The sequence below is a fragment of the Actinia tenebrosa genome, unplaced genomic scaffold (assembly GCF_029948245.1).
Source record: "Actinia tenebrosa isolate PJP-AT-01 unplaced genomic scaffold, QUT_ActTen_1.0 PGA_scaffold12__29_contigs__length_12842862, whole genome shotgun sequence".
Classification (NCBI taxonomy): domain Eukaryota; kingdom Metazoa; phylum Cnidaria; class Anthozoa; order Actiniaria; family Actiniidae; genus Actinia; species Actinia tenebrosa.
Genome location: NW_028292572.1, coordinates 8,446,281 through 8,469,094, shown reverse-complemented (window position 1 = coordinate 8,469,094; position 22,814 = coordinate 8,446,281). Strand labels below are relative to the sequence as shown.

The 22,814-nt window shown below is 36.8% G+C and overlaps 3 protein-coding genes across 5 annotated transcripts; all 3 read left to right on the top strand.

Annotated features, from left to right (window-relative positions):
• The first annotated feature begins 833 nt into the window (after window positions 1-833).
• LOC116307876 (DNA polymerase nu) lies at window positions 834-8,605 on the top strand. Of its 2 annotated transcripts, none has more exons than XM_089028577.1 (29): window positions 834-1,082; window positions 1,198-1,342; window positions 1,425-1,510; window positions 1,629-1,822; window positions 1,933-1,962; window positions 2,047-2,183; window positions 2,287-2,393; window positions 2,866-2,984; window positions 3,057-3,140; window positions 3,248-3,308; window positions 3,576-3,640; window positions 3,721-3,756; window positions 4,059-4,106; window positions 4,209-4,301; window positions 4,378-4,434; window positions 4,658-4,711; window positions 4,812-4,831; window positions 5,034-5,079; window positions 5,251-5,314; window positions 5,577-5,654; window positions 6,099-6,213; window positions 6,439-6,521; window positions 6,635-6,706; window positions 6,794-6,853; window positions 6,938-7,048; window positions 7,339-7,417; window positions 7,688-7,755; window positions 8,339-8,385; window positions 8,484-8,605. In XM_089028577.1, exons 1-29 carry the CDS (start codon window positions 881-883, stop codon window positions 8,541-8,543), a joined length of 2,421 nt encoding a protein of 806 aa, XP_088884703.1. In that variant the 5' UTR covers window positions 834-880; the 3' UTR covers window positions 8,544-8,605. The 2 variants fall into 2 exon arrangements, with proteins under 2 accessions (XP_088884703.1, XP_088884702.1); XM_089028576.1 differs by having other exon boundaries at window positions 1,930-1,962.
• Window positions 8,606-9,482: 877 nt separating this feature from the next.
• LOC116290089 (uncharacterized) lies at window positions 9,483-18,475 on the top strand. Of its 2 annotated transcripts, XM_089028244.1 has the most exons (18): window positions 9,483-9,616; window positions 10,153-10,236; window positions 10,812-10,943; window positions 11,291-11,411; window positions 11,689-11,867; window positions 12,179-12,433; window positions 12,809-12,841; window positions 13,343-13,459; window positions 13,922-13,933; window positions 14,020-14,130; window positions 14,456-14,599; window positions 14,680-14,691; window positions 15,312-15,431; window positions 16,051-16,116; window positions 16,514-16,780; window positions 17,152-17,319; window positions 17,489-17,623; window positions 18,345-18,475. In XM_089028244.1, exons 1-18 carry the CDS (start codon window positions 9,502-9,504, stop codon window positions 18,347-18,349), a joined length of 2,076 nt encoding a protein of 691 aa, XP_088884370.1. In that variant the 5' UTR covers window positions 9,483-9,501; the 3' UTR covers window positions 18,350-18,475. The 2 variants fall into 2 exon arrangements, with proteins under 2 accessions (XP_088884370.1, XP_088884371.1); XM_089028245.1 differs by lacking the exons at window positions 16,051-16,116; window positions 16,514-16,780.
• A 537-nt stretch (window positions 18,476-19,012) lies between these two features.
• Window positions 19,013-22,730, top strand: LOC116290239 (dCTP deaminase-like). The gene has a single exon (XM_031697280.2). The coding sequence runs from the start codon at window positions 19,223-19,225 to the stop codon at window positions 20,828-20,830; it is 1,608 nt and encodes a 535-aa protein (XP_031553140.2). The 5' UTR covers window positions 19,013-19,222; the 3' UTR covers window positions 20,831-22,730.
• Window positions 22,731-22,814: the final 84 nt, after the last annotated feature.

The following is a 22,814-nucleotide window of genomic DNA, read 5'->3' as shown; positions in this document are numbered from 1 at the left end:
GTTTGTGTTTTAAGTATGGAAAAAATTGAGATATGATGAGATGAGATAATTTATACTTTTGTTGGAATATTTTCTACTGGATTATTATATCTTGCATTTCATGTAATATTCCTACAAATTTGCAGAAGTGAAAAGCTTAAGTTCATCAATAAATTGCGTTTATTTAGTCATTTTGATTGTTTGATCGATCCATTATTTTTGCTGTATGTTTTAAGAGTTTGAAAGGTTGAAAAAACATAAAATCTTAGTCTAACGTTCGGGTTATTTTTCAGGCTCCTTGACGACAGGAAATTTTTTTACTTCTCGAATATTCATCTGAAAACTGGTAACTATAGTCACAGCTTCTGACTTAGACGACATAGACCTTTTCAGTGTCTGTGAAATGATTAATTGGACCACAGGCTATAAACTATTTAATCTTTTTACTAAGATATAAATATTAGCAGTAGATCGGTTTTTTATCGAAATGTAATAAAATAATAATACATTTGAATAATGAATAAATTTAAAAGGTAATGATGGTGATACATTTCCAAAGTGAATGTATAAGAAAAATGTACGAAACTTGACATATATTATATGTGTACTTCCGGTTAATTAGCCTATTGACTTCCGGTTTCTTTGGCGGCAAATTTGACGCGCGTGCAATTGCATTTTGGCGCCAAAACCAAAATCGTTTTCAAAGAAGAAAAAGATAAAAAACCATTTGGGTGTGTTTTCCATTTTCTTTTTTGTAAGAATATAAACTTAATATTCATTTCTTTGTTTATCAACCTTTTTTAAAATCTATTTTGATGTTTGTTTTTAAAAGCTTTATTTTTATTTTACAGCCAATGCAAGAAATACGTTGATGAAACTATTATCAAGTTGTCGCTACTAAATGGAGCCAACTGAGAAGGACAAGAAATGGGACCTTAGTATCCCAAACCAATCAAAATATAATCCAATACTACTCACAGAAAATGCTCAGAGAGTTCTTGCTGTAATTAGGCAAAGATATTCAATAAACAAGAAGGAAACACCTACTAGTTATGTTTCCATGAGACTTGCTCAAGCAGCTGCTAATAAGACATCAACAGAGGGTAAGCTAACTTTATAATGTGTAATAAAGACAATCTTGACCTACTAAATTGCTCCTTTCCCTTATTTTTTCATCTATAATTTTCGTTTCTTTGTTGTTCTTTTTTCCTCCGGCAGATTTACAAAGAAGAACACTAACAGAACTACCCTCCTCTACTACCAGTGCTGCAACGGAAGTTCTCGTCGGCCATACTTCCAGATCATCCATAACTCAATCTACTAATGTCTTAAAGGAGAAACAAGAAAGAAATCGTCCTCTAGAGTGAGCATCTTTACTTTTACATACATGGTCTTATGTCTTCTTTTCTTATTTCCTAATCCTTTTTTTTTCCTTTCTTTCTCAGACCACGCCAAACTAATTTTACTGCAAACAAAATACCGGAAAGAAAGAAGTCTTTAGTAAACATCTCTCCTAAAGAAACGGCTTTAGGTATAGTTATCATTATTTTTCAGTTTTTATATTACTTTTTTTAATTCATCAGAATACTAAATGATTCTTTGAGGACTCAACATCATGATTGTCATTGTTATTCTTTTAAAACCTTTAGAAACCCCAGCATCAGCGCCGAAGAAGCTAGAGAGCAAGACCAAACTCTCCTCTAAATATCAAATCCTATCAGTTGAATCCATGACTCAAGAACAAAGATTCAACCTTGAAAAGACTTTATTGCAAGCAGAAGAGATTGCATGCACTCTTGCTTTTAGCGATAATTCTTCCCAACTTAGGTCATATGGTTGCCAGGTACAAATGCTTTGAAATGGCTTCCAATTATTTTTGTGAATTCGGCAAACTCAATATATTAAATTAGTTTATTGTTGTATCTATTTTTTATCCATTTGACACGGAAGAAGAAGAGGCGCCTCGATAAGAACACTCCTGAGGTATCTAATTGAGGGTCCTAACTCTTTTTTTTTTGTCTTCGCCGGGACAAAGAATATTGAACTATTTCTACGCATTTATTCCAGCTCTCTGCTATTGCCTTTGCTTTTCCTTGGTTTGAAAGTTCACCCAAGCCGACTGAGAATGCTTCTACAGCAAGCCAAATTGCCTTTGTAAAGTTCCCTCTCAAGACTTCATCGGATGAGCTTATAAAATGGACCAGGTTGATCTTTGTAATTTTTCCAAAAATGCAAAACATTGTTTTACGAGGAAAGAAGCGGTATTGGGTAAATTTTACGATTTCCTTGGCATTTGTTTTCTTGCAGAAATGTAATAGGTCAAGTTATGGAATCAGAAACAAGAAAAATCTGCTACGATTCTCAAGAAATTATAAACTGCATGCAAAGGATTTATGAATACGACAGTCAGACAGGTATAGAAAATATAAGGCCCCGTCTACACGTATCCTGAAATTTTTGTATCCGCAAATTATTTTTTGCGGATACGAAAATGTTTGCGTGCACACGCAGCGTATTCGAATCGTTTTCACCGTTCACACGTATCCATTTTCGTAAAATTTGTGGATACGGACACAAAAATTTCCGGACACGTGTGGAAGCAACCCGTATCCGTATAAAAAATTGCGGATACAAAAATTTGCGGATACGTGTGGACGGGGCCTAAGGTTATATATACCAAAAATCGTCATTCCTTGCCGTTTGAGCTTGTTTGACCCGCCCGGCAATGTAACTCAAATGGCAAAGTCATCCTTATAAAAAAGAAGACTTGGCATACTGAATAGCATCCAAAGGTTACCTTTCCCCTTGCGCCTATGGTAAATTGAACGTTTTACCTGATATAATCATTTTGATATGCGATTCTTTCTATCTGTTATAAATTATCAGTCTGCAGTAAATGGATATTCATGGACGTCAGGATTGCTGTATGGCTACTTGATCCAGATAACCCGCCCAAAGACTATGGCCAACTTCTTCAGAAGCTTGACTTGAGCTTAACGTCACAGGTTGGTAGTAATTTGGGTCACTGCAAAAATGGGTTTTAGAAATGATTAAAATTTTAAAACGTTTTTTGATAGGACGAAAGAGATAAGAATGAGTTGCTGTGCCTAGATTTGAGCACCCTTGGGCCTGCTATACTGACTTTATACAATCGATTACAGGTTTGCTTAAGCATTCACAATTTCTCCTTTTTACAATGCTATACAACTGTAGCTTTCTACCCTTTTTCCATTTATTTGTTTGTCGGCTGCTTTCCAACTTTTCACAGGAGCAAGATTTATGGGACCTTTACTGGAATTTAGAAATGCCACTCAGCCCTATCTTAGCAAGTAAGATGATTCGAAATTTGCTTCAATTTAATTCCTTTCCTTCTATTTTTGTCATGTGCTTACAGAAAAAGCCTCGTTTGCCATTTAAATTGATGCATTTGGCGCGCGCCAGGGGCGGATCCAGCCAAAAATATAAGGGGGGCTTGACCGAATTTTGCAGATGACACTACAGCCCCCCTTTGCTTCCCTGAATCCGCCCCTGCGCGCTGGCCAAAGACTTACAAAATAGAACAATACTAAAATGCTATCTTAAAAACTCATGACAAGTTATGGAGACGCAGGGAATACAAGTTGACGCTCAAGCTTTAATGGACGCAAGTAACATCCTCAAAGTACGTTCTTGTACTCGACATTAATTCAGTTCTTCTTAACTAAAAAAGACCAACGAACGGTTTTTTGTTGTTCGTTGCAGAAGAGAATCACAAAGGTTGAAGCGGAAATTCACAAGGTGAAGTTTGAAGATATATAATCATATAAGTACAAACGTTTACTTGTGATCAGGTCTTGATCCAGTAAAGCAGGGGCGGTTCTAGGGTCGCTAAACACCCCCTCCCCCTTCCACCCCTCTCTCGATGCAGAGTATCATTCAGTCGTTATCATAAGTAACGAAGTCTCTTATAAAAATCTTAAATTAACAAGTGTAATATTTCTTCTCTACTAAACCTCACTACTCCCCTCCAAACATGCTTTTAGAAACCCTGCATCTTCCTCTTTTTTCTCATAAATAAAGCTGTATTTTTTGTTTTGTAGGCTGCAGGGCATCCATTTCTAATCAACAGTTCCCATCAATTAAGACAGGTATTATATAAAATTGCACGCGCAAAATCTGGACACCAAGCTAAACAAAAACATTTTTTTTCACTAAAAAATAAAACACTTTTTTCTACTTACGACAACTAGGTTCTTTTTGATGAGCTGAAATTAGATAAAAAATGCAAGAAAATGCTAGCTAGAACAGCATCAAACAGTTATACTTCAACTTCTGAAGGAGTGGTAAATATCCTTGACTGTTTTGTTACTGACCCTATTAAAAACCGCTTTTTTCTAACTCGAGTGGTATTGATTTTAGTTGCTGGATCTTCAAGACCTTCATCCCTTGCCAAAACTAGTACTGGAATATCGACAGGTACTTTTAATATGGGACTCGATGTCTACTTCGCATTGCTGTCAATTAGATCATTTAATGCTATTTTATTGGTAGTAATAATCATAATATTGCGTGGCTCGGCGTTGTTATGCCAGTTATATGTAGTAATATTATTATGTTATGATTAAGGGAGATTTTTGATATAGTACAGCTAGGTAATGGACATATAAGTTTAACGAATTTCTATTATTCTTTGTCTTAGCTTGTAAAGCTACGATCGACGTACTTTGATGGAATGTTGCCCTATATAAAAGATGTAAGAGCCAATGCATGATTTTTCTAGTATCATTTATGTGATCCCAAGATATACCGTCCATAAACTAACATTTCTTTCTTTCTTTCTTTCTTGGTTCCAGGGAATGATATATACTAATTGGCAAGTCTGCATCTCACTTTCTGTTTTAACATCTTTTGTTTTATTGCGCTTGGAAGATTTTACTTTTATTTTAAACTATATATAGTTATGACTAATCAGGAATAAATAGATACTAACTATTTATTTCTGATTATCATGCTTCTACAGCCGGGACAACTTAATGAGGTTATGACTCATGAATACACTTTTTTATTTCTCTTAGGGAACACACTGGAGCTGCAACGGGACGAGTTACATCTGCAAATCCGGTAAGGTCAAAACTGAAAGGAGAAGAAAGAAAGCAGAAAAAGGCTGCATCTTCCCTTATTCTAGATCTGTTCCCCTCCGGTCCCGTTTTTCCTAGCTTTTCCTTGAACGATGTTACCGGCTTAACACTCCATATCCGTTCTCAAAGTTTTTATTGTTTTTTTTAAAACTAGAATCTTCAAAATGTGCCTAAACAGCCTATTGAAGTATCAGATACCGCCAACCAGTACATCGTTGGTGAGTGGGCTATATATCATGAAGTAGCCATGTACAATCAAACCTTTAAATGTAGGACAGACTTTACACGTTCTTTTAAGATTACCATATAATCATTTGCTAAATCTGAAAGCCTAACTTTTTTCAATATAAAATGAGATTTGAGAGTTATAAGAGTATTGATGTTTTACTAAATAGAACTGAGCTACCTCACAGTCAGCTCGTTGTCGTTGCAGTAGATTGCTTGATGATCTAAGCTAGAACGTCATTTTTGTTTCTTCAGGAAAGGAAGAAGATTTATTAAAGATTTTTCCGCGTGAAGCTTACAGAAGTAGTGAAGGATGGTCCTTTCTTGCTGCAGGTATATATAATCACATATCTTACATATCTTATGTATAATCACATACATGTTAAGTTGCGCATCCTATGCTGCGCGCAAAAAAGTACCCGTCTGTTTGCTCATTTCACCTCTGACATACACTACATACTGCGCGCGCATTTACCAAAGAAAGGTTTTTACCTGTCCTGAGTCTAAAATCAAACTAGGTTGTCATCGTTACTTTTTATGTTGCGTTCTTTACAAAAAAAAAAGGAAATGTCCTGATTCTAAATGTTATCATCATTGCTGTATGATGTTGAGCTTTTGCAAAAAATGGAAATGTCCTGATTCTAAATGTCATCATCATTATTGCTGTTGATGCTGCACTTTTGCAAATAATGGAAATGTCCTGACTCTAAAATGAAACGATGTTATCATCATTACTTTTGATGTTGCGCTTTTGCAAAAAATGGATGTCTCTTACAGATTTCCAGTCGATTGAACTGCGACTGCTCGCACACCTATCAGACAATCCTTCACTATTAAGTGTGTTCAATGATAAGGACTCTTCGGATGTTTTCACTACGCTGACATCCCAATGGTGAGCATGAACTTAATATATCGTCATTCAATTTGAGTGTATATATCTTACAGAGAGGTATCAGCGGACACAAATGTTGCATATATTAATTAAAGCCTTTTAAATTTCCACAGACGTCCAAGTAGGTGCTCTTGCTAAACAGCTTATAGATACCCAAGAAATCAGTGCGTAACAAAAATTTGCAGTAAATATGTTAGTATACTGATCAGAAAATTGGTTTACCAGGCTTGGGATCCAACCTGAAGATGTGCAATTCCAAGAACGAGAGCAGACAAAGAGAATTGTTTATTCCGTCATTTATGGAGTTGGTTAGTTTCTCTTCACATACCTCACAATTTTTTACCATCGTACATACCACAAGTCATTTTTCTAACATCGAATTATTTAGTTAGAAGTTTAATGTTGATGATTCTCTTTCTAGGTCGCGATAGACTTGCTAAAAATCTGGGAGTAAGCGCAGACAAAGCTAAAGATTTTATGACAAGTTTTCTTGGTTGGTAAAGATGTATCTTCTACATTATTGAAATAATTTTTCAAAACGATTTTTCTTAGATTAACAACTTTTTTATTTTTTGCTTAGAAAAATTTCCGGGAATAAGTGTTTTCACACGGAAATGCATCGAAGAATGCAAACGAAACGGTACAGTAAACCATCCATAAAGGATGCATGCTTTTCGGAGAGTAGAAAATGGTGTTGTCAACTGATTTTTTTCTTTTTCTACAGGGTTTGTAAGTACGATATTGAAAAGAAAGCGTTGGTTTCCACACATCAATGCACACCAGTTTAACATTCGTTCTCAGGCAGAAAGACAAGCAGTTAATTTTATCGTACAAGGCAAGTACTTAAATTAAAATAAGGCTGATACTAATGTTTTTTTACATCTCTATTCTCTTCCTTTGCACATAACTACGATAATGGTTTGCGCGCGGTTACGTGAAGTTATAATGTTCAAAAGTACTGGCGATCAGGAATGAATCAGGAAAGGGGCACGAAAAATAAATCAATGGAGCTCTCTATCAATTACCCTCACTATTACTTCTCTCAGCCATATTGATATCAGTTTTAGGAGCTTCCACTTGTTTTCCTGTTAAATTCCACTCACTGTTTCTTTAACATGCATCAAGGATCAGCAGCTGATATCTGCAAATCCAGTATGATACAAGTAATTCGTGCTATAAAAGACGAGCCTTCGTTGCATGCAAGGTATTCTTTTATATCAATTCAAATTGTGTAATATACAATATAAAACAGGTATTCAAAGAGTACTACAAATCAAAATGACAAAAGTTAACCAAAAACCAGTTTTTGTCCATAATGCAGGGCAGCCATGACGTCGCAAAAAGCTGAAATAACGGACTCGAACACGTCTTTGCACAGCATTAATAAATGATCATGGTTATCTCGTAATAGTTTATACTGACTTACCCAATTAGTTTTTTCTCTTTCTCGTGTGTGATTTTGATATTGTTTCAGACTTTTGCTTCAAATACACGATGAACTACTTCTCGAAGTCCCGGATGAAGATATCCCAAAACTGAAAGGTATTCGCTATTCTCTCCTTGATCTAGGTCAAGGACCGCGGAGACCATTTTAAAGTGGTAGGGCTAATAAATCTGGCCAAGAGTATGCAAGAGTATACGCGTTTTGTTAATTTTGAGTAGTAAAATTCAAACATGATCTATGTTATCTGGAGCCCTTTAAAATCAACCCAAGCAAAAAGGTGGTAGGGCTATAGCTACAAGCCCCCCACCCCCTGCCGCGGTTCCTATAGGTGTGTTCTATCTATCACTACCTCTTTATCTCTACTATTTTTACAGCCTCTTGCTTTCGTAGCTAAAAAAGTTTTTGATTCAAACTTGAACTTTTTACTATTTACATACATATTGATAATTATAAAAAATTACAAAGATTTTTTAAAAATGTATTACAGTGTAATTATTATTTTGTCTTCTACAATTTTCTCATGGGTTAATGACGCGAAAGCTTGGGATTTCAGTAATAAAATTCAACGTAGAAAATTCAAATTCAAATCAACTCATTACTCATTACTTATGAAGACTGTTGATTTAATAGTCGAAACGTCTAAATAAACCAACCAAAAGCGTTTTGAATGTATACTTGCAGAGCTTCTCAAATCAACCATGGAAAGTAGTGCAAAGCCTTGTCTAAAGGTACTAGTATGATTATTTTCCTTCCTTTCAAACTGTTGACATCTCTATTCTTATTCTTCTTGATTGATTTAACTTGCTCTTAATTTGATTTATTTAAGGTTCCTCTTCAAGTCAGCATAAGTACAGGAAAAAAGTGGAGCCATATGACTGCTTGTTAGTAGTAACTGTAAAGACGCTGAGCATCAGAAAGAATATTGAGATTAAATATATGCTTTGTTGACTGAAAGTAGTTCTCAGCATTTTTTTTATTTTTTACATTATATCTCATTTAATAAATATTTCAAAACTCGAAATAAGTACCTTTATCTTGGTTAGGTCCAACAACATGTGATTTGATAATCAGTAATCGACCGTGTTACTATAACGCATGCGCAAAACCCGAGAAAACATACACTTGTTTTCACAGCTTCGAACCACTGAAATCCATTCAACAATGAATAACGTCAAATGCTTTTGACTTAGTCCTAGAATGCTCGACAAGTGTTAAAACATGGTTTATACAACAGTTTACCTTGATACCCACCTGGGTACACAACCATCATCCAAAGAACGTTTTATTTTACATAGTGTACGTACCTATTCCTTAAACTAATCTAAATTTTTTCCTATACTGATTTCAATACGATAATACATTCATGTACGTCATTCTTTTATACATTACTTTGGCTACTAATTGCATTAATACTTTCGTTTTGAGATTTGCATACATATACCTTGTAACATACCCTATATAATGATATAAATGCGACCAAATGAATCTTCATAGATCGACTTTAAAGTCAACAGCTCCCATTTTCTTGTAATGGAAAATTAATGATTATTATTATGAATTCGATTAGTAAAATCAAAATTATTCAAAAAATTCAGTAACGAAAACGAAAAACGTATTTAAAGAAAACGAAAAAAGAACGTCTTCAAATACTGAACAAAGTTTCTGCAAAGCTGAAACAAATACTCCCGTTTCGAGTTCTACATCTGCATAATCAAAAACTATTGGAATACATATCAAGTACCATCTCAAGGTTAGCCGATATTTTCAACTGCCACCTTTATTGACTTTATTTACAGATGGTTTTTCTGTAATTAAGAAGGCTTAAAGATTTGAGACCCTATATAATGCGTACACTGAAGTTTCATTTCATTACCTTTCTAGCATTTAGTCGCGAAGCATCTGGCAAGATGGAGTGGTTAAGAGGACTTATCTTTATCAGTTGTGCGCTTTGCGCATTTGGTAAGTAAGAATATACAATATTTTCCTTGTAACTCTAAGAAATTTGCATGCAATAGTCTGGCGAACTCATGGAGTAGTTAAGAGGACTTAATTGTCAGTTTTGCGTTTTGCATTATAATCATTGTGTTGTGATTGTCGAGAGTTTGCGCGCCACATAGTCCAGACTAGTAATTGAGTAGTTGAGGGGTACTCGTTATCTTTGTCAGTAGTGCGCTTTGCGCATGTGTTAAATGAGAACATTCATTTTTGTATCGTAGTTGTTTTGCGCGCAATAGTCTGGCCAACTATTCATAGCCAACTTTGTAACCAAGTTTTTCTCGCGTTAGCGCACTTGTGCGATACTGTACAAAACAAAAATAGATTTTAAGGTTAATTTTAAACGATACAATTTGCTCAATATTGAGTCAGAGCTAGGATAAACATACAAAAGTGTTTTCAAGTGTTTTCTATTGAGACAGACAAGAAATATCTCATCACGCCATGTAATATCCTTAATGAATACGGTACATTGCTAATCTGATATCATCTTCTTGCAGGTTTAAACTCACCCCGACCCCCCAGCAGCCCTTCCTCTGTTGAGGAGGTAGCCGCTAGTCGATCATCTTTTCCCATGCCTGGAGGTAAGCTTGTTTCAAATGCATCTTGTTATTTATCACGAACTTTGCAAATATTCACCCTATCCTGCTCTGATTGGTCCAAATACCGTTTTAGATGAGAGTATCTAAAACGCTTGCGTCATTGTTTTCTGCACGCGCTTACTGAATTTGAACTTTCATAGCAAAAATAAAAAAGTATTTTTCGTTAATTTGTTATTTTAGTTTTCCGTTGTAGATACTCTGATCTAGTAAACGCCTGGGATCCTGGAGAGAACACTTGAGAAGCTGGAAACCACTACGCTTTCTAATTTCTTACGATTCTCTCGTGTTCTCTCAGCACCCTGCGTGTTTAGATCAAAGTATCTAAAACGGAAAACTGTTTCATATTTCTTAAATAGTTCGCGTACGTTGGAGGCAGTCGGCTGAATTTCTCCGTTGCCTGATAAGCAATACACCACTTGTTGAGACTTTACTTTAATCTTCTAGTTTGAACTTTGTATACTCTTAAAGCGGAGAAAATTACCGATCAACAGCAGACATGAATTTCTAAAGTAGCACAAAATATTATGGCATTAAATCTTGTTATTCTATTACTCTAGATATCGTGGAAGGTGATATTGTCCTTGATGACAACACCGCAGCCCTGTTACGTGGAGGAGCTAGGAATGCTATGGCCAATGTTAACAAATGGCCCAATGGTGTTGTTCCTTACATCTTGGACTCTAGCGTAGGTAAGTTTGGACTCAATAACATTTTAGCCCTTCACAGAATCGAATAGGGGTTGAGGGATTGATGGGCTAAAACAGGGAGACGCCCCTTTTGGTAGACATTAGTAGTCACAGTACCATACATTTGTAGCAACATAGAAAACACATTTGCAACCAAGTGGAGTAAAAGCCCATCAGTAATTGAGAAAAGGTTTTGCTATGAGTACAATCTACTGTGTACTCATAGAAATGCGCGCCATCACCTCTGTATTGGCAAAGCCTTCAATTCTAGGCAATGCGCACTAGACTTTGTGCGCGCGAATAAACTCTTTAGATATTTAATGATATTGATTTTCGTGGTAAATTACTAGACGATTACCTGAGACAACAGATTGACATTGGTATTGCTGAGTACCATAAATACACCTGTCTGCGCTTCGTAAAGAGGACCGTTGAGAAGAACTACATTCGTATCGTAAAGCCAGCGTCAGGGTAACTAAAAGATATACCTTCTTATTTAAGATTTTTAAATGTGTTCGGTGAGACTCAACTTCAAGTAAATGGGATGCATCTGGTTACATTATACTGTTTGAATAACAAATGCCATTGGCTTGTAAAGAGGAGCTATTAAAGCGACCCACGATAGCGCTCCGTCGCGAGCAGCGCTCACTGCCTCCACAAATGTCTTTGTTATACTTAAAGAAATCGTTACAACTGGTGTCCAATAAATTCTAATGTAACGTTTTCCCTATTTGTCACGCAACCACAGCTGTAACTCAATGGTTGGTGTGGTAGGAAACGGAGAGCAGATCCTCAACATGGGACCCGGATGCGAGTATGTTGGGTTGGTGTTGCACGAATTTGGTCACGCAATTGGTTACTTCCACGAACACAACAGACCAGACCGTGACAATGTAATCGAGGTCTTGTGGGATAACGTTCAGCCAGGTATGCATATGTTGAAAAGTAGTATACCAATTAAGACTCATATGATACGCCTGTAAATTAGATATCAATTTCATCTACCCCTAAAGCAGTATATGTGCTGCAAAAGTCGGACACCGTTAAATATCATATCGAATTGGAATTTAGCGTTGGGTTTCGTGGAGGAAGGAAGACTGACTGGCAAACCCGGGCAAAAACTCTTGAATCATGCAACTAAGATGAGGGTTAAAAGGCAAAATTTTGGTTCACTATATAACTGAGATTACTTTGAAGTTGATTTAATCGCATAAAAATTATTTCTCGTTCCTTTCTAGCATTCAAGTCCGCTTTCAAAAAGTACACTTTCCAGGAGGCTGATACGCAAGGATACTCCTACGATCTCACGTCTATCATGCACTACGAAAACAGTGCTTTTGGCAAAGCTGGTTTCTGTAAGACTACCATTATTGTCAGGAACAACCCATCATATGAGGTTCGCCCGGTTTATGAAAGAGGGGTGTTCAGCCCCCAGGACATTAAGAAGATTAACAAGCTGTATGGATGTCCAATGAAGGGATTACCTGATGTGGGTGAGTCGACCGTCCACTCATCTGTGTATTTCATTTTTGATTATTATTTGTGAGCTAATAATGCACTAGTCAATTGAAGCCCCCACCCTCAGACCCCAGGGACAGGGCGGGCGATTTAACATTCATGTAGTGTTAGATTTAGCGCTTTCCCCCGTTTTCCGGGAAAAGATTTGCCGTTAAAATTATTGAAGTTGTTGCTGTTAAAAATTGTTAAACTGTTGAGGTATTCGTTAAATTCCCCGTATACTCGTGCATTCACTCTGGGCTGCGTTTATTCTCGCTCTGCCCTGGGGATCGAGGAGGGGGTTAACTAACAAGTGCATAACAGTTCTCACTATTCCACTTTTAACCTGTTTTCGTATTTTATTCTTACAGTTAAGCCAGGCACTAATAACCCAGATCCTAACGGTAGGTGACATTTCATTGATTGCCCGCATATTTTTATTCTTCTGTCTACCGTCTATTATTAGCCACACATGGAATTAAACCAGCTCTTACCTCGTTGCACTAGCTGATGCGTTTTTGTAGGATAAATCATTATCATCATCATCATCAACGCGTCGTCTTTCACCACTGTGAGTCCAACAAGTCGGGTCGCTGGTTCGACATGTGAATAAAGTTTGTTTGATGTGTGGTTCTCTCCTATGCTACGAGGGTTTTCTCCGGGTTTTCTGGTTTCCTCCCTCCGTAAAAATCCACATGTGAGTTGAGCGTCGTGTGCATATAATATTGAATGAAGTGCGAAAGCGCTAGAACGGCTAGACACTTAAATAAAGATATTCATTTTATTGTTATCATCATTATCATTATCATTATCACCATCATCATCATCGAGCACTGATCAGGAAACTAAGATTATCCATTTTACTTTTCTTTTCATTACAAATTCATTTTGTTCCATTTCCACAGCCTGTGTTTGCGAAGACAAGCATGCTGAGTGTCAAAGCTGGAAAGATAGGGGTGAATGTGGAAACAACAATGCATGGATGAGCTCTAACTGTCCAAAATCTTGCAGGGTTTGTGGAGGTAAGAATTGCGTCACAACATACAGCGGAATTGATCGCTGATAAAATTATTCTAATTCTTGCGATTACAATTTGCACTCACAAGAGTCCTAGGTTTGGTTTACTAAAGCAGGCTCGCCATTTACACGCGGTACGATTTTTCTCACAATTGCAACGTACTTACGGCAAGTTTTAGCTGCCATTTACAGTTGTAAGCAAATTGAACGGTCGAATTACGCTAAGCAATTCGTGTCGTCAGCATGTCGTGCGCGACTGTTTTGAGGAAAAATCATACAAAAACTGATTGCCAAAAAGGGGGTGGGGGAGGATTAGCGGTATCTTCTATCACTGTGTCACTCATGCTGTTACCTGAAAAGGGTTTCTGCAGATAGTGAAGCACTTCTTCCTTTTACAAATATTCGTTGAGGAAATTTCATTCTACGAAACTAACATATTTTGTTTATTTTCATTTTCACAAATCAAGAGCCTGACTCAGGTAAGTTCATAAATGTTTTTACCTATGAGTTGCCTATTTGTTATTTAATATCCAATAATTTATTATTTATTATTAAACCATTACAGACTGCAAGGACGAATTTCCGGTAGCATGCGAGGAATACGCCCAAAGATATGAGTGCAGCTACAACCCAGGGTGGATGCTTCCAAACTGTCCCAAATCCTGTGGTGTGTGTGGTAAGTAACTGGTTATGCACTATATAGCCTGACCCCAAACAATGACCAACCATTACTATGTAATGGTAGCGAGGTTCGAATTTGGTAACGCGAATCAAAATCTTCATCAGATCCAGAGAAACGAGGAAAAGATTCCACCCTTGCAGAAGGGTCGGAAGGTAGGGGGGGGGGGGGGGGGGGCACAGTTAAGGCCCCTGTTGCCTTTCCCCCAATGAATGTTTTTCTCGCATAACATATTTCAAAAGTTATTTAGTCTCGGCTTGTCTTAAAACGTTACCGCCAGCAAATCATACCAAATCCTTATGATTATTATTGTTGGTTGAAGGTACTGCGGTTCCTCCTACTTTGGATCCTAATGCTTGTGAGGACAGGAATACAGGATGTCCCGGTTGGGCTCAGCGTGGCGAGTGTAGCAAAAACTTTGACTGGATGCACCAAAACTGCAGAAAGAGCTGCCGAGTTTGTGGAGGTGAGAGATTAGATGTCATTGTAATTATGGTTTCATCAGCTTTGACTAAAACGTTTTTGTTATTTTTTTTCAATTAACAGAACCAGATTCAGGTAAGCTATAAAACATAAGAAAAAAAGTACCTGAGCACACTAATGAGGTAAAGAGTAAGTAAGATAAAATCCAATAAAGACCAATCAAGGAATACAAAATAAACGGGTTAAAAAATAAAATCGAGGTAAAAGGGTAAAATACCTAGGGAACCAAAGAAAATGTCAGTATTAAAAGGGGTGGCCGTAATAAGCAGGTTAAGGTAACAGTAGATGAATACCGCGAGGAAAAAGTCTCGGGGAAGAAGACAAGTGTCCGTTATAATGGGGTATTCATAATAGGTAGGTGTCCATTAAAGGGGGTTCTATACTGAATTATACTTAATTTCTAGTAAATATTATGAAATAATTACCAATCTATTCAACAAGAAAACAACACCAGGTTTAGTACGATGTAACGAATTGAAACATATTGTACTTATATCCATTCCTATTTTTCTAGGGTTTAGGGAAGAGGGAGAATAATGGGAGACTCTGCTCGCACTATCAACTTCCCATATGTATTCCCATTTGTACGATTCGCTCTAAGAGTCATCAATTTTTCTTCAAATTTTCTTTCCATATATATTCCCATTTGTACCCTCTATACTAGACTATGATCCGTCAACTTCTTTTAACCTCAGATTGCAAAGATGAGTATCCTCAAGCTTGTTCTGACTGGAGCAGTCAAGGCGAATGTCAAGCCAATCCTACTTGGATGGGAAATAATTGTAAGAAGTCCTGCAACAAATGCTCTACTACAGGTAATGCTTGCACTACTTACATATATTTATTGAACTGATAATGTTTCGGAAATAAATCATTTCCTAACTTTACCTGTCGTGACTACGTTGCTGTGAATTACCATGTTGATGTGGAAGAGTGGGGGGTGGGTCTTGATAGACCCCTTGCATTGATTTCCTAAAGGAATTGTTCTGGGGGGACCCAGAACAATTCCTCTAGGAACTTAGCGCAAAGGGCCTATAGATGTAACCTGCGAGCGGCCCGGTCCAGTTTAACTCTAAGTTAAAGTTGGGTTGCACACGCGCAGGCTACATAGATTGATAAGCAGTGCATGCTGATGATGCAGATATGAGATCAAAGATGATTTTGAAAGTATAACGATCAAACAAAATGTTTGGCTTTTTAAATGCCCGTAAAAAGGAGCAATGATAGTAAGAGGGTAGAGGGCGCACCTTTGAGCGCATTAAACATGAGCCCTTGGCTCGGGAGAATTGGGCAACCACTCCGCGCGTTATCGGAGTAAAATAAATTACCTTTACCTTCTTTTTTGATTTGTTAAGGGAACATAAGAACAGGAACATATAATTTATGTCGGACCACAGATCGAGACATTACCATTAGAAACATTTTCCATTTCAGGTACCTTACCTCCCCAGACCCAACCACCCTCTACTTTAGAACCAACCACGGAACCTGATGACAATTGTAAGAATATCAAACATTTTTAATTGATTATAATAACCGCATGCTATAAGAACTTAAGTAAAGAAACCATCTATGCATTCTATTAGCTAACCAGGACATTAATCATACCAAGCATTTGAAACGCAATAGGCCCAGCTACTAGACAAATGTAATGCAAGATTTGATCATTATCTCATTGTAAACCTGTACAAGGGTCTTTAGTGTTATGAAAGGCATGGATAAAGGGCGGCAAACTCAGTAGTAACTTTTTATATATTTCATAATACTAACCATAGCGTTAATTAATCGACTTGCATAAATTAACAGAAAGAAAGATCTAACCCAATGTGTTGCTTATTAAATTGACTTTAATCTTTACTATCAATACCTTCAACTCGAATTCTTTTATCCCCTGTAGGTACCTTGATTCCTGACACACCTCCACCCCCAACACCACCACCCCAGACACCAGCACCCCCAACGCCACCACCCCCAACGCCACCACCCCAGACACCAGCACCCCCAACACAATCACCCAATACCCCACCAACTGGGGACTGTAAGGACGTCTACCCGGCAGAATGTCCCAAGTATAAGTCGTGGGGCTGGTGTACCCGGCAGGACAGGCTTGATTGCATGAAAGAAGTGTGTAGTAAGACATGCAAATTCTGCGGCGGAACGACAGGTAAAGTTTTGAATATTGACCGCTCTGAATACAAAACAAACATTTTTTTATTGTAATCAGCAACAATATAGACTTGTTAATTATATATTATCTGATTATAGATTCTAGAACGTCGGATAACAAGGTCGATCGAGTTAACTCCCTACATAAAACATAACATATTATGCAACATAAAATATTTGATTTTCCAGCCCTTGGTTGTGCATGTGCTTTTTTCATGTGCTTAAATTAATTTTAGATATTTTTCATAACCCAACCTTTGTTGGGAATCAAAAAGTCATAAAGTTTTTTCTTTAGCTCAACTCACTATTGACAACTTAAAACTTGACGCTGATACCAAGATTTTTACAAAATTCAATCCCGATTTGTAGTTACCAATCCACCAAGTACCCAATCTCCACCAACTGGGGACTGTAAGGACGTCTACCCGACAGAATGTCCCAATTATAAGTCGTGGGGCTGGTGTACCCAACAGGACAGGGTTGATTACATGAAACAAGTGTGTAGCAAGACATGCAATTTCTGCGGAGGATCTACAGGTAAAACCAATTACGAATAATCATGTGCTTTAAACCAAACATGATTATTTTACACCCATATATTAGGGATGTTGATTGACGGAAACTATAAACCCGGATATCTTGCAGTTGCGAGTTCACAGGAACATATGACTTACTAACAAACGACTTGCATCTAAATATTCTTTAGGTGGTGGTGGTGGTAATGGTGATTGCAAAGATGTGTATCCTCAATACTGTCCGGACTACAAGAGCAGAGGGATGTGCACAGATCCTAACTACGTGGACTACTGCAAAGAAGTTTGCAAATCAACCTGTGGATACTGTACGTAACTCCCTCTATAATTTTTGATGTACTCGCACAGCAAGAGCTTGAGAGTTTTGTGTTTTGTAAACCACAGTTTACACCTGGAGTGGCGGATACAGGAATTTTAGAAGGGGGCGACTACTGGAAGGTTTTACGAGAAATGGGGGGTGGCTTACGAAGGATAGTACTGAGAAATTTGAGTAAAAGAGAGTTGGCTAGCCATCCCCTTCACCACTACTGGATCTGCCCCGCCCTGACCTAGTCCCAGATGGTTTCTTTTTGATGATTATTTAATAGCCCTTTTTGTTATTCGGTAAATACCGTTGTGTTTTATGACTAAAGACTCATCTGTATAGTTTTAGCTTCGTTTAAGATTAATCATTTGCAAAAGTCAACTAAAATGTAAAGACTATGCAACTTGAACAATACCAATGGTTAAAATTCCACTGCCAGACTTGAAATAGTATCTGTGAAAAGCTGACTCATAAACGAGGCTAAGCCTGTGCAAATGAGTCTCCTGTGGTACTCAAAAACAGCGGTATGCGAGTATTCAGAGAGCAAAGTGCTCAAAGTCAGATATAAAAGGAATCTTGTCCCAGTACGATTCAAGCGCATCTTAATCAGGGTAATTTAATCTTAAGGTGAAATAGGAAAACAATTTGGACACTTCTACGTATCCCACCTCAATATACTGGCCTCACTTGCTAAACTCAGTAGAATTTTCTCTTATTTCTTCTAGGTTAAACGCATCCCAGAAACGTTTACAACTCCCAATCTTGAATGGACCGTTCAATTTAGTTATAGCAAACATGTGAATTTGCGTTTTAAACGGCAAATATAAAATGGCAAATAAATATTGTAGTCAACTTATAGCGTGTTTTAATTCGTTATAGAACAAACATGCCCAATCCAAATTACAATCTCTTACTATAATTTCTATTAGTTTCTGTCATAGTCTTTCATACGGCAAATTTGGCTATAGTGATAACTGGAATTCAGATAATATTTACTCTTAGCCAAATTTTCGTAGTCATAGTAATATTTTTACAGGGTGATAAAACAAGCTCGTAGTATACGGGTCAACCGTTGTTACCGACCCCCTACCCCCCCTCCCCCCCCCTTCCCTCCCCCCCCCCCCCCCCCCCCCCTTCCCTCCCCAAAATAAAATACTTGAACTATAACAGAATTAACACTCCCATTTTATTTCCCACTACCCCGGTCCCCCGGCCGTTGGTTACGTTAATAGAAATCGAGGAAACTGGGGAAGAGCTATTTTCAAGGGAGCCTGCGATCCTTATGGTCAGCATGAAAGCAAATTCGTGCGAAGAGATATCGAAACCAGTAATGTGTAGAGGGGAAAAACTACTGTATATCAAAGATTATGGCACTGCTTTATCCAATATCAGAGGTCCAGGTAACGCTTTAGTTTCTCTATCCTCAACAGAGGCTAGTTATTAGCACGCTTACTCAAAAGAATTAATTTAATAGTTAAAATTTTAACTGTCTTTATAAATGCTTCAATTATTGCGTCACCAAATCAAATTCGGCTTTTATTACTAAAAAAGACACCTGTTTAGGATTTTCATAATCTTAAGACTTCGTTATTAACAATTGGAAATGGCAGAAGAAGGCTCTGCTTATTATAAGATCGTACAACGTATATCAAAAAAGGATTTGTTTGTTTGTTTGGCTCTATGGATGGAGGAAAGCCCCTTGGTATCAATAGATGACTGTGGAATATGTGACGGAAGTATCGTAAACAGTAAGATTGGAGATAAAAGAAAGAATGTTGAGCTCGATGATTATCATGACCTAAAGAAAGTGAAAGTATTGGACAGTGATGAAGTTAATTCTGGAAGCAATGAAATTGAAGATTCGGAAAATCAAGTTTTTGTGGAAAAGGTTGATTCTGAACATACTCTTAAAGATAGTATGATAAACAGTCCTATGACAGATTCAAATGAAGCTAGAGAAGTAAAGAAATTGAGCACAGAAAGTAAACTCAACACCATGGGTGTGGTTATTGTTGATTCAAATGAGCGCATAGTTGCGATAGACTACACCCATCAAGGTCTTCATGCCATTACCAATGCGATGGTAGCTCACTCTGGAAAAATGCAAGGTTGTGTAGTGTATGCCTCTAGAAAACCTTGTTCGTTGTGTACTAAGTTTATGATCCAAATGGGAATAACAAAGATTTATTATTTACCCCTGGAGCCAGAATGCCCTATTGCAGAAGACCTGAATTATTGTGAACAAATGTACAGGACGTGCCCTATTGCTCAGTCTGTGTATGTGCCTTCAATATGCAAAAATGTAATAAGAGATAGTACAGTAAAGAGATCTCCTTATACACCAACAAAGCCAGACCATGTTGGTCTCGTCGAAGTTTTATTAAACAAATACTGGAATAAAGAATGGGTTAATATCTTGCCGCAATTGCTTTTTTGGTCAGATTATGAGAAGATTTCTGGCAAAGTAGCATCTCAAATGATTGTAATGTTCGAATGGCTTGCTAAGGTGACTTTGGTAGATGTCCCTGAAACCACAAGGTTTAAACCATATGAACTTTGCAATGGTTTGATATCAGGAAGAACAGACATTGAATCTCATACAAATGATGTTGACAATAGCTTGAGAAAATCAGCAGCTTTGATTGTGAGGGATTCGCAATGGCAGCAGACTGCACTACACATGTCCAGAATGGCACAGATCTTAGCGCAGAGGTCAGACGACCCCATGAGGGGGGTTGGAGCAGTGGTTTTAAAGGAGAATGAAATAGTTGCTGTTGGATGGAATGGATTTCCAGCCAAGGCATTGTATGGTGATTTCCCCCGAGCAAATGACAGAGATGAGAACATCAAGGATAAGAAATATCCATACATCATTCATGCAGAACAGAGCACGATTTTATCAAGACTTGTACAAGATATCAATCATGAATCAACTACAATGTTTGTGAACAAAATGCCTTGTAATGAATGTATGCCAATTATACTAAAAGTTGGAATAAGAAATGTGGTGTTTCCTCCAGAAAGAACTAAACAATATACCACATATCTACATACAGATTTGATTTCAAGATGTATTATGGCTGGTAAGATAAATGGATTTATTTCTGAAATTTATCCAAAGAATGAAGGCCAAGTAAAAGTAGTTTCAAAAAGTTTGCAATTTCTTGAAACTAAAAAAGACAAAGAAACTCTAAATTCTAATATTAAATGACATTTCTAAATTTTCTTATCAGTTTGTGTTATCATATCATTGAACATGTTTCTTAAACCATTAATGATTTTGATAATTGACCCTCTCATCCATGGCCAAGGGTAAAATATTGCCAGATATCTATATTGCTCTATTAAATTGTAATTAGCATAATTCCATAATCTAGAACACATTCTTAGCAATAGCTTACACTCGATAATTTGTTGTCATACATAAGTGCTTGAGGATTGTGTGTTTACGCTATGAGTGTGTGGGTTTTGGTAATGTTTTGGTTGATATTTTTGTTTTACCCAAATGATTAGATGGTTTAGAAAGCTTAGAAGCGTTATTAAAATCATCATGGTTGAGAAAACAAGTTTTTAAATAATTAAATATATATCATTCATGGGAAAGATTGTTTCATCTGAATATTTCCAAACACCCAGAAGGGAGTTTAAAAAATGAGGCAGAGCCAAGGTTTTTAACTAGCTTCAAGGTGTTTAGATTCACCTTTGATATGGCTTCTCAAACTATTAATAATTCTTGGAGAAATTCAAAGCATAAGCTGCCCAAAATTTATGCTAATTAAGAATACATTTCCAAACCTCCTTCATGCTAGTGATTTTTGCTTTGTCCTCATGAATCATTAATAAGTTTGAGAATAATAAACCACATTTATTTTGAAATATTTTCAACACTACATTTTATTTTCTAGTAAGTACTGTAACTTTTAGTCTAAATAGAGGTTTTGCACCATCTTGTGAAGGCAGCCATCTTTAAGATGACAGGAAAAGTACAGTGGTTTTACATGAGAAAGAATTCAATTCCCAGAGTAAATGGAGTCAGTTGTTTTCCCAACTGTCATTGCTGCTGTCTGGTGATGCTGAACAACCTCTATTATAGTCAAAATGGCTTAACCTTACCCCCTAGGTTCCATTAATGGTTTCATTGTTCAAATATCAAAATTTATTATTCTTTCCGAGAATAAAAAGCAATACAACGTCTTCATATTCTCAGAAAGAATATTATTAAAATTTCAATGCTTGAGTAATGAAGGCATTAATGATAATTTAATAATAATAATTTTATTAACTTATATATTGCATTTTTCATAAAAATGATCAAATGATCAAAAAAAATTAATCAAACCTAGGAGGGTAAGCTTGAGCTGTTTTGACTATAAAACCTTTTTCCATGCCGTGCATCTTGTTTATTGACTTCATTTACCCTTCAAGTATGCCTTAATTGAATATGGTCTGATGGCTGGACATCATTAAGATGTGTGATTTGTGAAAAATAGTACAATTCTTGTATATTTTTTTTACACTTATTGATTTTTCATTGATTTTATTGTAACAGATAGTTTTGAAATTAGTCAAATACCACTATGTTCCTTGATTACAGACTCATTTACACAATGCTAGCCTTATTTCACTTGTTTTAGATGGGTTTGAAAGGTTAAATCATGAAAGCTAAGACTGACGGCTATTTCGGGTTGTTGATATCCTGGGCATTCAGAGAGTGTTTGCATGCAGACACTTGCATGAAGAGTGACAAACTGTTTTGTTTGGTAACTTGAATCAATGTTCAAGAGCTGCAGAATCGCAATATGCATAATATTAGCCTCATTAACTGTTTACCCAAAACACCCCTCAGTCTTAGCTTCGATGTTTTAACTTTTTCATTCCAATAATGTTTCTTCCAATTTTGTTAAAGAATGCACACTTCAACAATACAAGCACTTTGAAATTCCATGGACCTTCACTGGAATGCTAGAAATTATATTTTGAATAATTCCATACAAAATCAAGGCTGCCACTGAACACCAGAGATTTTAATTCTGGACTATCGCTAGTTAATCATTTGTGGATTTGATCTTCGAAAACTCTTTATCTTTAGAATAAAGATTCATAGTTTATTACGTGTCTTGAAGTGTTTTTCCTTGGAATACAGCTAATGAATTACATTAGTCGTTTGAAGTACAATCATTGTGTAAAAGCACTAA

What these genes read in the sequence shown, in the direction of transcription:
- LOC116290089 (XM_089028244.1), top strand. Translation starts at nt 9,502, where the DNA reads ATGCGTACACTGAAGTTTCATTTCATTACCTTTCTAGCATTTAGTCGC. An exon ending in TTGTGCGCTTTGCGCATTTG is followed by an intron (nt 9,617 to 10,152) that starts GTAAGTAAGAAT and finishes ATCTTCTTGCAG; the next exon opens with GTTTAAACTCACCCCGACCC. An exon ending in ATCGTAAAGCCAGCGTCAGG is followed by an intron (nt 11,412 to 11,688) that starts GTAACTAAAAGA and finishes ACGCAACCACAG; the next exon opens with CTGTAACTCAATGGTTGGTG.
- LOC116290239 (XM_031697280.2), top strand. Translation starts at nt 19,223, where the DNA reads ATGGCAGAAGAAGGCTCTGCTTATTATAAGATCGTACAACGTATATCA.
- LOC116307876 (XM_089028576.1), top strand. Translation starts at nt 881, where the DNA reads ATGGAGCCAACTGAGAAGGACAAGAAATGGGACCTTAGTATCCCAAAC. An exon ending in ACGCAAGTAACATCCTCAAA is followed by an intron (nt 3,641 to 3,720) that starts GTACGTTCTTGT and finishes TGTTCGTTGCAG; the next exon opens with AAGAGAATCACAAAGGTTGA. An exon ending in CGCCAACCAGTACATCGTTG is followed by an intron (nt 5,315 to 5,576) that starts GTGAGTGGGCTA and finishes TTGTTTCTTCAG; the next exon opens with GAAAGGAAGAAGATTTATTA.